Consider the following 15,151-nt stretch of genomic DNA (forward strand, 5'->3'; position numbering starts at 1 on the left):
CAGACAATATCTTACAAGCTGACCGTCGGATCGGCTTGATTCCTTCACCAAAAAATGTGGCCTTCCACGGAGAGTTGGGTTCACCTACAGCGCAGTTCTGAGAGAGAGAAAGATGGTCAATGCTGGTCAAACTTTCGACCTACAGTTGCAGCCCTAAATTCTGCGTCCTTCCTTCCACATGTGTGAGAGAAGAGCCTTTTCTGCACAAGAGAGAGAATAGACTCTTTTCTGCACAAGAGAGAGAGAGATGTGTTGAGATGTGAGTGTCCAAATGAGGAGGAGACCTTCTATATTTATATGAAAACATTGGGGTTGAATAGATGCGACTATTGGGCTTCTGAGCCTACATAAGTTGTTGGTTGACTTAGACAATTAGTCCATAATCAAAATAAATTCATATCTCCGTAAATATTTATTGGAATCGGATGCTCTTTAGATCAATCCTACACCTCTCGACGAGAGGAATCTAGTAAAATATTATCAGCCATGAATAAGATGACGCACATGGAGTTTGGCCTTAGTTGCCAATTTTAACATAATTTAAACATGAACACAACAAATTACAAATATAACCATAAATACAAAGATGCTACAGAAATAACACTTCATTTCATTAATATCAAATACTAAAATATGCTTACAAACATAATGGAAATAAGACTAGCTCGGGTGATGGTAGCTTATCTCTTAGAAGAGATGTGGCGGCTACATGCCTATGGATCGTGTTACAATGAGGCTCAAGGGCCTATTTATTATTGAAAGACATGAGAAAGCCATAAACAACCAAAACCCTAACCCCATGAGATGTAATGCCAAGAGTTTGTGGGCCTCATTGGGGTTAGTTGGGCAGCCAACTTCCCAGGGTCATAACTTGGTCATATTATCTTTGTTTAGCACATATGATGCCTTGTTGGAAAGGTCTCTCTGAGTACTATTGGTTTTGCCGCAAACCCCTACCTACAATTATGGGCATGTAACGGACCTACAAAAACGTTGTTTAGGGGGTCAAAACTGCTTTGGAATTTCGGGACCCGAAAAATTGCTAAAAATAGTAAATTCGGAAATAAACAGGGAAACACATGAAACCGAGTGGAGGTCCAGGTGGAATAGGTGAGTGGCCACCAATATCCACCTGGAACATTCCTCCCCCGTTAGGAAGCAACGGTCCCCATTGTGTGCAGAACCTCCATGAGGTGAGGAAGTTTCTGTTAAACCTAGTCCCTGGTGAGCCACTTGCTTTGGTGCAGGAGTTGGGCAGCTTTGATAACTCAATATAGTTGGATCTTCTGCTAGCGATTGTTCTTGACCTGTTTGTCCATAATCTGATCAGTTGTGGCCTGTTCCATGCAGTCTGGGTTTAACTCTGTTGGTGTGAGTTGCTCTGCAATATCTGATGTTTCCAATAACGGTGGGAAGTATGGTCGAAGGCGGTCCACATTGAACACTGCCTCAGACAATACATGTGTGGATTTTGTCTGTGTAGTCGTGAGAGGCATGGCAACATCAATCAGACACAATTGTTGAAATCCTAGACCCACCTGAAAGGGAATGCGACCAGTCGACCTATGGAGAACTCTATTATAACTGTGTTGCACATATGGAAGACTCTCATCCCAGGTTTGGGGATGGTTGGAGTTGTACATGCGGAGTATGTGCACTATCATCCTATTGATGACCTATATTTGGCCATCAGTCTGAGGATGGAAGGTAGTCGAATTGGTGAGCTTGGTGTCGAATAGTGTCCAGAGTCTTGACCAGAATGTGCTCAAGAACCTGCTATCCTAATCTAATATAATGGTCTACGGGGTCCTAAAATGTACCCATACTCGTTCAAAGAAGAGTTTGGCATTGTCCTCCGTGGTGATACTCTTCTTGTAGGCCGCCAATATAGCCATATGAAAAAATATGTCCCTAACCATGAATACATACTCATTACCATGCTTGGTAGAAGGGGGACCATACATATAGTCAATGGAGATGGATTCCCATGACAGGCTGAGAGTAGGCAGAGGAGTGTACATGCCTTGCTTCTTAATGGTTGGCTTGGCGATGGCGCAAGCAGTGCAGGATCTAATATATTTCCCAACATCCAGTCGGAGTTTGGGCCAAAAAATTTACTTTTGTAGTACATCCATAGTTTTCTCCACACCAAAGTGTCCTGTGACCCGACTATAGTGCACCTCCAAAATCAGCTTGGCACACTCGCTTGAAGGAACACAAAGGTGGCCCAGGTAGCATAATAATGCATCCTGGAGGTGGAAATCGAGAACTTTCTTTCCATCTACTAGCATCTATTATGTGGAGGCGAACTCTGGATCATTTTTGTATAGTTGCGGCCATCCAGAGGTCTCATGACCACAAGAGTTGAGAACAATAGTCAATGCTGCAACTGGGGGCCAATTGAGGCAGTTTGCAACATGATTGGTGTTGCCCTTTTTGTATTTAATGTTTAAGTGGAATCATTGTAGATATGTAAACCACTTATAATGGTGATCATTCTACAACTTCCCTTGTTTCTGTATAAACTGAAGAGGTCGGTGATCAGTGTGGATGACCATCTCCTTCCCTAGAATGTAGTGCTTCCATTATTGGCAAGCATGCACAATGGAATACATCTCTTTATCATAGGTGGGGTACTTCTGAATTGTATCGGAAAGTGTCTCACTATGATAGGCCATTGGATGCCCGTGTTGGGTGAGGACTGCACCAATAGCATAGTCGAAGGTGTTTGTCTCGATTTCAAATGGTTGTTGCAGGTCTGGTAGTGTGAGTACTGGTGCAGAGTAGAGGCGGTGCTTCAACTCAACGAATGCCTTTTGTTGGGACTCAGACCAGGAAAACTTTTCTTTCGCCCCGCCCTTAGTAATCTAACTCAAAGGCCAAGTAATATGGGAGAATCCTAGCACGAACCTCCAATAAAAATTTGCAAGGCCCAAAAAGCTGCGAAGCTCCATTAGAGTGGTCGGGGCTATCCAATCCTGAATGACTTGGATCTTAGTCGGGTCCACATGCACGCCACGCTCATCTATGATGTAACCCAAGTATTGGATCTGGCTCATGCCAAAGGTGTGTTTCTCCAAGTTGGCACATAGTTTGTGCTGCCGAAGGGTTTGAAGGACTTGCCGAATGTGTTGCAAATGTGCTTCCCAACTCTTGCTAAAGATGAGGATGTTGTCCAGATAAACCACCACAAATGAGTTGGTGAAGGGACGCAACATGTCATCCATTAGTCTCATAAAAGTAGCAGGGGCATTTACCCAAAGGGCATAACCAACCATTTGAAAAGGCCTTCCTTAGATTTAAAGGCAGTCTTCAATACATTTCTGGGTTCTATTCGAACCTGGTGATAACCAGACTTTAGATCGATCTTGGTGAAATATTTGGCCCCCTTGAGTTGGTCCAACAGGTCATCAATCTATGGGATTGGATACCTATTCCTGACAGTGATTTTGTTTAATGCCTGACAATCAATGCAGAGCCTCCAGGTCCCATCCTTCTCTTGTACAAGTACAATCGGGCTCCCACAAGGAAAGGAACTTGGTCGGATGTGCCCTTTTTGCGGCAGCTCCTGGATTTACCACTTGATCTCTTCATTTTCCAAAATGGAGTGAAGATATATAAGCCCGTTGGGTAGAGGTGATACGGGAGTTAGATCGATTGAATGCTTGACCTGACAATGCAAGGGTACCTCTGTGGGTGAGGAGAAGATGTCCCTGTATTCTTCCAAGATGTATCCACCTGCTTCTGCTGCTTGGAGGAACCCTTCTTGAGGGCCATGGATGTGGCCATGACCTTCCCCTTACTTTGAGAGCGAATCAGAAAGAAAAACAAATTTCCCAGTATGGGAGATGACCTTACTGCATTGCTTAGCAAGATCAAAGAGATGGAAGTAGGCGGAGCTACCTCTGGTATCCTGTATAACTTAGTACCCAAAGAAATAATAATAAAGCGAGGTTTAGACTCATATACAACATGTCGCTTCCATAAGTATGGTTGTCCTAATAATACATCACAAACTTCAAGAGGAGTGACGTCACACAATCCCTCATCTGTGAAGGGCTTGATGTTGTAGGGAAGGTGGCACTGCTAGCTGATGTAGAGATCTCATCCTTGGTGAAGCCACCCGATCGTGTACGACTGCAAATGTGTTGTAGTCGATAGGCCCAATCGCTTCACGACCTCTTTTGAAATGAGGTTCTTTTGGCTCCCACTATCGACAATGAACTACAATAGAGAACCCTTCACCCACATCTATGAGTGGAATAGGCGCTCCCCCTCTTCTGGATCTCTGGGCTCAATCTTCTTGACCCTTGTGGTGGCCACAGTGGCACTAGGCTCTGCATCGATGATCTGCTTCCCTTTGTCATTCACCTTGTCAGTTCTAACTCAGAGTTGGAACATGCGTTAGAATCAAAAGCCTTTAGCTCGGCCACCAGTGATTGTTTGGCCCGACACTCACTTGTGTTGTGAGTGGAGATTTTTTCTGAAACTCACACCACTTTCCCATGTCCTTCTTTGTCTTTGTGGTGTTGTTCTTTTCTTGCGACTTTGGCGGGTTATCTTGGGTCTCCCTTCCTTGGCTTTGCCCTTTGCTCTGCGGTTTGGGGGCGCCTTTCCCTTGCTTCAGATTTGCAGATCCAAATTCTCACTTTTTTTGCTTAAGCTTCTGCTCAATCTTAACAACGTATCAGTACATTGTGTCGAGCGAGGAGTTGTCCAAGAACTCCATCTCATCCTCGATGTACTTGTGTAGGTAAGCGCGGTACTTGAGTACCAAATGTTTCTTAGAATCCTTGATACCCACCTTCATGCGAAGGGTATGAAAAACATTGGTAAACTCTGGCACGTCTTTGTCCCTTCCATGTCGCAGTGTGGTCCACTTTATGTATTTATCTTCATAGCTTCCAACAGGGTAGTATTGCTCCTTGATGGCGTCCCAAAATGAATCCCAAGTGGGTGCGACGAAAAAAAGTGAGGGCATACTTTCATCCTTATGCTCACAGTAGGTTTCCCACGAGTCCTTGACATGGGGGGTGGCTTTGAGAAGAGCAAAAGTAATATTTTCCCTGCTGGAAAAATCATGAACAAAAAAATATCCTTCTAGCAGATTTAACCATTTATCTACGGCGTCTGCATCTATATGACCCTCAAATATGGGAATGTCAAAGTTAAATTGTACCTTAAAGGGTGTGGCGCTCCCAGAGTAGCTGTTGGAAGTAGACGCGTCACCCTTGGGTATCCGCTGAAGGATCTGGGCAAAGATATACATCATTGCGTTCCTTTGTCGCTTGAGGGCTTCTTCGAGCAAGATTTTAACTGCCCCATCTTCTTTCTTTTCTTTCACCATGGGAGGTCGTCGGGGTTCGCGAGGCTAGTCTTGCAAAGGTTCGACTAGTTCAAGCCCTAACTCCATATATCTCGACCCCGTTTGGGACATGCAAAGAAAAAAAGAGAAAGAACATACCGCTTTGATACTACTAATTTGAATTTAAATAGGAACGCAACAAATTACAGATATAACCATAAATACAAAGATGCAGCAAAAATAACACTTCATTTCATTAAATATCAAATACTGAAATATGCTTACAAACAGAATGGAAATAAGGCTAGCTCGGGAAATGGTAGCTTATCTTTGAAAAGAGATGTGGCAACTACATGCCTTTGAACTGTGTTACAATGAGGCTTAAGGGCCTATTTATTATTGAAAGGCATGAGAAAACCCTAAACAACCAAAACCCTAACCCCAGGAGATGTAACGCCAAGCGTTTGTGGGCCTCGTTGGGGTTAGTTAGGCAACCGACTTCCCAGGGGTCATAACTTGGTCATATTATCTCCGTTTGGCGCATACGATACCTTGTTGGAAAGGTCTCTCTGAGTACTACATGTTTTGCTGCAGGCCCTGCCTATGATCATGGGCTTGCAACAGACCTTAAAAAAAGACCGTTTAGGAGGTCAAAACTACTTCGGAAGTTTGGGACCTGAAAAACAACAAAAAATAGTAAATGCTGAAATAAACAAGAAAACAAATGAAACCGACTGGAAGTCTAGGCGGAATAGGTGGGTGGCCACCAATATCCACCCGAATCACCATTATTTCAAAGAAACCATTTTCTTTGAGACTTGTCAAACATATATTTGAAACTTATCAAACATATATTTATCCATTATTTTAAAGTTATTATGATATCACTTGAAAATAATAGTCAAACATATGTAACCTACAAATCCATATATGAAAAATATTTATTTATTTTTCTAAAATTTATTAAAATTAAAAAATATTTAAAATTAATACCTACAATATTTATTATAATATAAAATTTATATATTTATATATATAATTGTTATTTCTATTTTTTAACATAAAATTCAAAATTCAATTTTTTTTATCCATACACAATAATAATAATAATAATTATTATATATATATAATATAATTTTAATATAAAATTTATATATTTATATATATAATTGTTATTTCTATTTTTTAACATAAAATTCAACATTCAAAATTTTTTATTCACACACAATTATTATTATTATTATTATTTTCTGGATAAATTATTATTATTATTATTATTTTTTTCACAAAGTCGGTTGCTATATTGATATCTGAAAAAAAGGGGAGTTTGGACTCCTGAGGTACATTAAGTGCAGAAAGATGCCAGGATCAATGGAGTTACAAAACAGGACTTTCTCCTTGATCCTCCTTGTTCTGTCTTTGAGAAACTCTTGACTAAAGTAGACTCTTACATATTGGGACAACAGAAATTGACATTTGCAAAACATCTCTAATCTATGTTAATGTGACTAATGTGCCTTGCTGTGGATTCCTCCGGCTTTGCATCCCCTTCTGTATGCTTGGCACTTGAAGAGCTTGGGACTGCGTTGTTGCTTTTGTCCATCATGTACTTCAGGATCGTTATGGACTCCTCCGCGTGGCTGCACCTGTTGGACAAATGGTTGAATTGTTCATGAAGGGAAGAGACCCTGTGCAAGAACAGATCAATTTCTGCTCGGTACTTGTCATTGATGGCGCGGTTCTGGCTGTCGACTCTTGCTTCCAGATTCCTCTGCTGATTGTCCAAAATATTTTGTTGGGCTCTGATTTCTTCCAGCTCAGCTTGAAGATCTGAGCAATGCAAACAATCCTCATTGCGAGCCATTGAAGTAGGCGGGGGAGAGAGATTTAAAAGGCGGATAGAGAGATTTAAGAGGCGGATAGGAGCAGAAAGGAACTGTCTGCGGATTCGGGCAAAAAATGCAGCGCGGGCAGCAGGGCTCTGAAGAGAAATAGGAGAAGAGTGCCGAAAGAGGGCGCTATGAGCAGCATACAGGAATAGGGACGCATGAAGAAGGAAGAGGGGAGGAGAATATAAGGTGAGGCGGGAGGGATGAAGACCCATCACGGGGAAGGAGCGGGATTCCATAGAATGGCGCGGGGTGATCAGATGATTGTCCTGGGAAGCCCGATTGCCAAGAGTGAAGTGAAAGAAGCCGGCGGGATTACTGAGTATGTGTAGATTTTTGCAGGGATAATATCTTTGTCGAATCTCTATGCAGATAGTGATCATGCTGTGGATTTGGGATATCTGAGTCCACTCCTTTCTGTCAGAGTTGTTCAAATTGATGCTGATTGGGTTGATTCGAATCATGGCAAGGCCTGTTGGCTCTCCTCATCGTTGCAACGTAGGCTACCTGCTGTCCTTTCGCAAGCCCTGTTGGCATGTCTATCGGCCTGCTTATTGAGAGTTCGAAGAATATGGTAATACTGTAGATTGTCCATTGTCTGATGCAGCAGTTGATTTCTCCGTATGACTTGCTGGAGAAGGACATTGGGCGACTCTTTCTGATGAACCATGAGATTAATGACAACAGAGGAGTCTCCAAAGATCTTGGTTGTTCTTATTCCCAATCTGTTTAGCTGAGTTAGTCCCTGGTATAGGGCTAACGCTTCCGCCCTGTTATTCGAAATGTTCCCTAGGCCCCATTCATAATATAGAATACATTCCCCATTAGCGTTGAAGATCATTCCCCCAGCTCCAGCGATCCCTGGGTTTGATTTAGAAGCCCCGTCGAAGAAGAGATAAAAGCTATTGCATTTTTGAATCCAGCTTACGAACTCCTCCTCTTTTAGCCTTATTTTCCAGGAGTGAGATTCCTGGTTGCGTTGCTCATTCACCATGCTGCCTTTCTGAGCGATGTTATTTTTATCCAGGATGTAACTTATGAAATTTCGCTCTTCCACGCTATACATTGTTGCATCTATGCTGCTTTGAGTTTTGGTGGAGATAGTTTCCAGGGCAAGATTTTTGGCCTTATTGCAAATTATTCTTATGGCTGAGCTCTTGTTCTTGAAGATTTTCCGGTTCCTCGCTAGCCAAATACGCCATAGCATGGTATAAGAAAGGGTGTTCCATACTCTCTTCGCCAGATTGCTCCTTTTGTTTTTCCAGGGACAGCTTTTTTTCCAGATGTGAATCACTTCCCCTATAGAATGCTGAGAGTTCCAAGGTAAGTTATCAGTGGGAGACAAATTTTTCCAACAGTTAACAGCAAAGGGGCAGTCTACAAAGAGGTGATGCATCGTTTCTTCAGCGTTGTGACAGTTGGGGCATCGAGATGGGCCATTGATACCCCTTTTTTGCAAATTCTCTGCTGTTAAAATTTTCCCTTTTAGCAGAGCCCAAATAAAAAATTTGATTTTTGGAAGTGCCTCTGACTTCCAGACCATTTTCCAATGATTCCATAGAGTCATGGGGAAAGTGTTGTTGCAGAGATACTGGTGGCCCGCTTGGACTGTGTAATTGGATCCAGTCAAATCCCAACGAAAGCTATCCCTCTCATTCTTCCTGATGGGAGCTTTACTATGAAGGAGAGACTGCAGGAAGCATAGACTAGGGTTAAGTTCATTGGGTATAACCGGAAAAGACCACCCTAGCCAGATATGAGATTGTGGATCCCAATTAGAGATTTGGTCCAGATATTGGATACCCCTGTTGTTGAAGAAATTTAGAATGGGAATTGTTTCTTCGTGCCTGTTCATTGGTTGCTGTCCCAGGATTTTATCAGCCCCAATATTAATACTCGCTCCCCCCATGGGGACTTTGGATGTGTTCTGAATCATGAATGGAATAGATTTTTTGCATAATCTCCAGATTTTTGAGGAGTCTCTGTTGGGAATAGCTGTGTCGAGTAATTGCTGTCTGGGGAAGTTCAAGTATTTGGCTTCCAGCACCCTTTTCCACCACGAAGAAGGACCTGTTATGAGCCTCCAAACAATCTTCCCCCCAAAGGCAAGGTTTAAGAACTTAGGGGACCTGATACCAAGACCTCCTCTGTCTTGAGTTTGAATGACATGTTTCCAGCTGACTAAGTTGAACTTCCTTTTTTCGTTCTTCCCCCCCTGCCATAGGAAATGGCGGAGAACAACTTCCATTTTGTGGTGGAAGGTAGCTGGGGCTTGGTATAGAGAGAAACGATAAAGAGGGAGAGAAGAAATACCTGATTTGAGGAGGACAAGACGGCCAGCTGGGTTGAGCCACAATGAGCCCCATTGCTGCACCTTACGCTTCACTTTATCAATGATACTGTCCCAGGTTCCTGCCTTTAGTGGTCCTAGGCTCACAGGCATGCCCAGGTAAGAAAAATGAGTCCATTCCAGGTTGCAGGAAACACCAAATATATTTGCTATATTATGAATAACCTGATTTGAAGAGTTCCATCCGTATATGCAACTTTTGAGCTGGTTGACCAGGCCTCCAGAGTACCCCATAAATTGGTCAAGAAGTTTCTTAAACCTTCTCGCTATTGTGGTGGAGGCTCCTCCAATAAGCAAGGTATCATCGGCAAACTGAGAGTGGTTGATGTTCTTGGCTCCATGCCCAAATTTGATTCCGGTGATGAGGCCCGCTCTTCTGTTGTAGTCAAGGGCTTGACTAAAAGATTCTGCCATAAGGATAAATAGATAGGGGGAGAGGGGGCAGCCCTGTCTAAGACCCCGTGTGGATTGAAAGGCTTCACCTGGTCTGCCATTGATTAGGGGAGAAATCCAGGGCCCAGAGATGCAAGCAGTGATTAGGCTAATGAAGGACAAGTCAAACCCCATCTTTTTTAAGACAGCTGTAAGGAAGGAGTGCCTAACTCTATCAAAGGCATTGGCTAGGTCAAGCTTGAGAACAAACCCTTTCTCCTTCCTGGAGAGGCTCGAATGAATGGCTTCTTGCACTAGAAGAATGGAATCAGTGATTTGCCTGTTGGGCAAGAAGCCTCCTTGGTTTTCAGAAATCAAAGAGGGGAGGAATGGTTTGAGGCGAGATGCTAAGATTTTGGACAGAATTTTATAGGAGGAATTGCAGAGGGAAATGGGACGGAATCTGGAGAAGGAGGTGGGCCGATTTTCTTTAGGGATGAGGGCGAGGAAGGTGGCATTGGTGTAGCCGCCTATTTTGCCTTTTCTCTGAATCCATCTAATCATCTTGATCAAGTCCTTTTTGATTAATCCCCAGAACGCTCTGTAGAAACATATTGGGAATCCGTCAGGCCCAGGGGCCTTATCGGGATGCAGATTCCAAATCGCCCTTCTGATTTCCTCTTCTTCGATTTCCTTATTTAGGATATCATTCATCTCCTTAGTGATTCCTTTAGGTAGATGTTGGAGCAAATCAGTATAGTCCTCTTCTCCTTTAGTTTCAGTTAAGAGGTCTCTATAGTGCTCGGTGGCAGCCTTTCTAATGGCCTCTTGGGTGTTGTGCAGATTTCCTTCATTGTCCAAGATGGAGCTTACATTGTTCCTGAGCTTTCGAGCTGTGGCCTGTTTGTGGAAAAAAGCTGTATTTTTATCTCCCTCTTGGAGCCATAGTTGCCTAGATTTTAAGCGCCATTTGGATTCTTCCTCCCTATTTATGTGGCTCAGTTGTGTATAGAGCACGCTTTCTTGTTCCTTATTTTGCTGAGAAAGACCATGTTCTTCTATCATTCGTTGGACATTCTCTAAATCGTTCTTAATTTTCTTTTTAGCCTCCTCAGGCTCCTTGTAGTTCTCTTTGGCCCATTCCTTAATCGCCTGTTTGGTTCTTCTTAATTTGGTCTCCCAAATGAAGCCTGGGGAGCCTTCTACATGCTGAATCCAAGCCCCCTGAACAATTTCTCTGACTGCTGGAACCCAACTCCAGAGGGGACTGTATTTGAAAGGTATTGGTCCTAGGGGGCAATGAGCTTCCAGAGTGAGAATAATAGGATAGTGGTCGGAGGCTGAGGTAGTAAGAACGCTGGCATAACCAACTGAAAAGGAAGAGAGGAACGAGATATTGATTAAAAACCTGTCGAGCCTCTCCATTATATTGCCGATGCCAATCCTGCGATTGCTCCATGTGTACCTGCGATTTTTAGGAGCAACATCCACTAATTCATGCTCTTGACATATAGCCTCCAATCGACCTCTAAAGGGATCTGGCGTGAAGCACCCGCCCCTTTTTCGTTGGCATGCAGGACAAGATTGAAGTCACCTGCCACTATGATGTTTGAGTTTGACTCCCCATCGATGCTGGCCTTAAGATCTTCCCAGCAGATTTCCTTTTCTCTGTAGTGGTTGGGGGCGTAAACATTGTAGATAATTACTGTATGATTATCTATTCTGCTGTCCAGAGCAGTTCTAATCCAATGCTGGTGAAGAGTTGTTGCAGTGCAGTTCCATTTTCCATGGTCCCAAATGGTGGCGATTCCTCCAGAAGCTCCTCTTGAGTCATTGGCGCATCCTTTGTATTGTTTCTGCTTATCTATTATTCTTCTCATTTCTTGTTGGTCTTGTTTTGTCTCCTGTATCAATAAAATGTCTGGCTTTTCATTATGAGCTAAATCTCTGAGGGCTGCAACTTTAGTGGGGTGCCCTAAACCCCTGCTGTTCCAAGACAAGATTTTCATCATTGGGTACTTGGCGTGTGGAGAGGTGCTCGCCTCTCTTTGTCTTTTTGATTTGTCTCTTTCTCTTGGTGTCCCAAAATGAAAGATTCTATTGGAGTTTGCGTTCCCATGGCTAAGTCTTTCTGGGCGTTCTCATCCCTGTGCTGCTTGGCTGATTTTCTACCAGGTCCAGGTTTTTTATGATTGTCACAGGAAGTTCCATGGTCTTTAGAAGAGCTTCTGGTTATCCTGGAGAGAGGGGGCTCGAGAGAGGCCTGCGATGAGATGATCTGGGAGGGGTGTGGATCAGAGAGCTCGGATATGATCAAGGGGGGCAGGGAGGGTTCCTCAGAAGGATCAAGGGAGGAAAGGGCTAGAAAGGGATTAGAAGAGGAGGGGAGGGGCGGATCAGGAGAGGGGAGGGCAGATGGAGAAGGGGAGGAAGGAGGGGGTCGCGGTACAGAGGGAGCGGGAGGATCAGATTCAGAGGATGTCTTGGAAGGAGGGCCAGACTTCTTCTTTTTAACTGTTTCCCACTGGCCTTCTTGTTCGCCGCTCTCTGCATCAACAAGTTTAGTACATCTATTGGAAAAATGTCCATATTCGTGACATACCTTACATTTAAATGGTATCTGTTCGTAGTCCAGTTGCTGGACATGGCTCCATTCGTCCACTTTCAGCTTTATTGCTTCGGGGAGTCCTCTGCCAAGATCCACTTCGACACAGATTCTTGCGCATGCCTGCATGTTGTCCTTCAGTTCGCTGCGATCTATGTATTTGCCAACAACGTTCCCAATAGCACGAACAGACTCATCTCCCCAACAGTGGAGAGGGAGGTGAGGGAGGCGGACCCAAACCGGAATAGCACTGGGGACGTCCAGTTCGGGATCAAAGTCTGGGGTCCATTTGTTGAGGTAGAGGCCCCTAGAGTCCATGAAATAGGGCCCATTCCTGAAGATTAAGTCCTTATCCTCTTTGGATTCAAAGTGGAATGTGTAATAACCTTTCCCACAAAACCTAATGGCTATTTTCCCTTGAATTTTGTCAGACCAATTTCTTTCGACCCATCGTTGGACTGTTCTGGGAGAGGGCCAAAGGCCTGTAAATTGACCTATTAAACCTTTTTCAGCTAGAGATAAAGCTGCCATGCGAGGTAGAACTGGAGGTAGTTGAACTTCCTGAAGAACATCCAATTTCTTAACAAATTTTGATAGTGCAGGTCGTGGGCGTTGCGGAGGGAGGGACTTCACAAGTTCTGAGAAGGCTCTCTGAGGGTCGACTCCTTCCCGTGAAGAATCCGAAGGGGCCATGGCAGGAGGCCAAGGCCCAGGCGGCCGCGGAGCTGGGGAGAGGGCGCAGTCTCAGGGGGCGCGCACAGGCAGAGCACGATCTTGAGCGGCAGCGCGAAAAAAAATAAATATATATATATATATATATATATTATTTTAATATAAAAATTGTCTTAATTTTATTAAAAAATATTATATATAAAAATTTATTGTTTGAATTGTTGACTAGGCATAGATTAGATAAGGACAAAGGTGTTATGTTAAGGCACTTCATGGTGTAAGGATACTGGTTCAAAACTCTATGAGCAAAAATTCAGCCATGCTAAGAGCTAGTGTGGCTCAATGACCCAATGTCAATATATTGTAATTATATCAATACATTATGATATAAAAAATAAAAATCAGATTTTCAAATATCACAATACAAAATATCTTAATTTATCAATTAATAAAACTTAAATTAATTAGATACTAAACTTTAACACTAACTTAAATTCAATATTTTTACTTTAATTTAATTATATTACTCCAAAAAATTATAAACAACTATCTCTAAGTGAAATAGGTAAAGCGATTAAATGATTGAGCTTGATGTTTATCGATAAACACTGACTAACAAGATCCGTTATCATTAACAAACATTAACCGACACATGGGTCAGAATCCAATCAACATCGGTGAATGGTCAAATAGAAAGTTCATTAACGTGACTCAATAGTTTGGAATATAGAATTGGACTCGATTTTTATGCATGGGATCTATGGTTCCCTAACCGAAACATTACATTGGGGAGTCGAATAAAGTATTCATATTATTGGTGATCATTAATTTTTTAAAATGGAAATGTAATGATGCAGATGGCAAAGTATTTTTTTTTTTTAAAGGCCAAACATTAAGTGCATAGCTTTATTCAACATTCATCGCTCTCATATATATATATTTTGTGATAAAAGTGAAATTCTCCATTTTATATGATATTAAAATATATATTTTAATTAAATTAAATTATCAACATAAAATTTATGTGAATTGAGAAAAATTAAATTTCTTTAGTTCTAATATATAGTTTTTATGATATATAGTTTTGGGAAAAATCAGGTCTATTCATAAGGTCATGGAACCTATCATTCGATCCCTCAACAACAGTCAGAATTTCAGCACCAGTTTGGGTGAGATTGCCAAACTTACCCTTACATCTCTGAAATTTCTCTTCGCTAAAAGCCATTGGAAATGCAATTGGAAAATTTTACTGCAGGTACCCAGAAATAGAAGAATATGCCAGAACCACCTATGCACGCATCTGTGTAGAAATGGACTTCAGCGCCGGATTCCCAGCTAAAATACACCTAACAAGTAAAGACTATGTGTGGAACCAGAAACTCGATTATGAAAGTGTCCTCTTCAGATGTCAATCTTGCTTTGAGACAGGCCACCTAGCCAGAAATTGCCCAAAAGCCTCCCATAAAAATTCTGTTAGAAAAAATTACCACAGATCTACATGGTGGGAAGGAGCACAAAAAGAACACTACACTGTCATCAAAGAGGAATACTCTCAAGAAAACTCTGAATCACAAGAAATCGGGCAAGAAAAAAACAACTCTCAAGACAAGCAGGGGGAAAACCCCGCCCAACAACAAAAGAGGGAACTCGACAACCCCTCAAGCATCAACAGTTATGAGGACTCGAATACCGCACAAAATAAATCTTCATTTAATAGCGAAGCAGATCTCCTAGACCAAACTTCTTCTCCGACTATCTTCAAAAGGACGAACACAGTAGATCGCGAAGCTAAGACACCAATGTCCCAAGAACCAGAAGAGATGAAGGAGATGCAAGATAGAGAAAGTTGGAAGACCGTAGAGAAAAAAAAGAAAGCTACAACCTCAATCTCGCCAAGAAAGACGAGGAGCCATACAATTAGAAACTAAGAAAGTTATAGGTCCGATAGACCAATTTGG

General features: G+C 42.5%; 1 protein-coding gene across 1 annotated transcript; it reads right to left on the bottom strand.

Moving 5' to 3' along the window:
• Positions 1–7,654: 7,654 nt before the first annotated feature.
• On the bottom strand, positions 7,655–11,341 carry LOC149161771 (uncharacterized). Its single transcript, XM_089434995.1, has one exon. It carries the CDS (start codon positions 11,339–11,341, stop codon positions 7,655–7,657), a length of 3,687 nt encoding a protein of 1,228 aa, XP_089291121.1.
• Positions 11,342–15,151: the final 3,810 nt, after the last annotated feature.

This window comes from Pinus tabuliformis, chromosome 5_2 (genome assembly GCF_031772625.1).
Source record: "Pinus tabuliformis cultivar Carrire ecotype Pingquan chromosome 5_2, CPIR1, whole genome shotgun sequence".
NCBI classification, from domain to species: Eukaryota; Viridiplantae; Streptophyta; class Pinopsida; order Pinales; family Pinaceae; genus Pinus; species Pinus tabuliformis.

Excerpts from the sequence above, each read along its gene's own strand:
- LOC149161771 (XM_089434995.1), bottom strand. The coding sequence starts at position 11,341 with ATGGAGAGGCTCGACAGGTTTTTAATCAATATCTCGTTCCTCTCTTCC.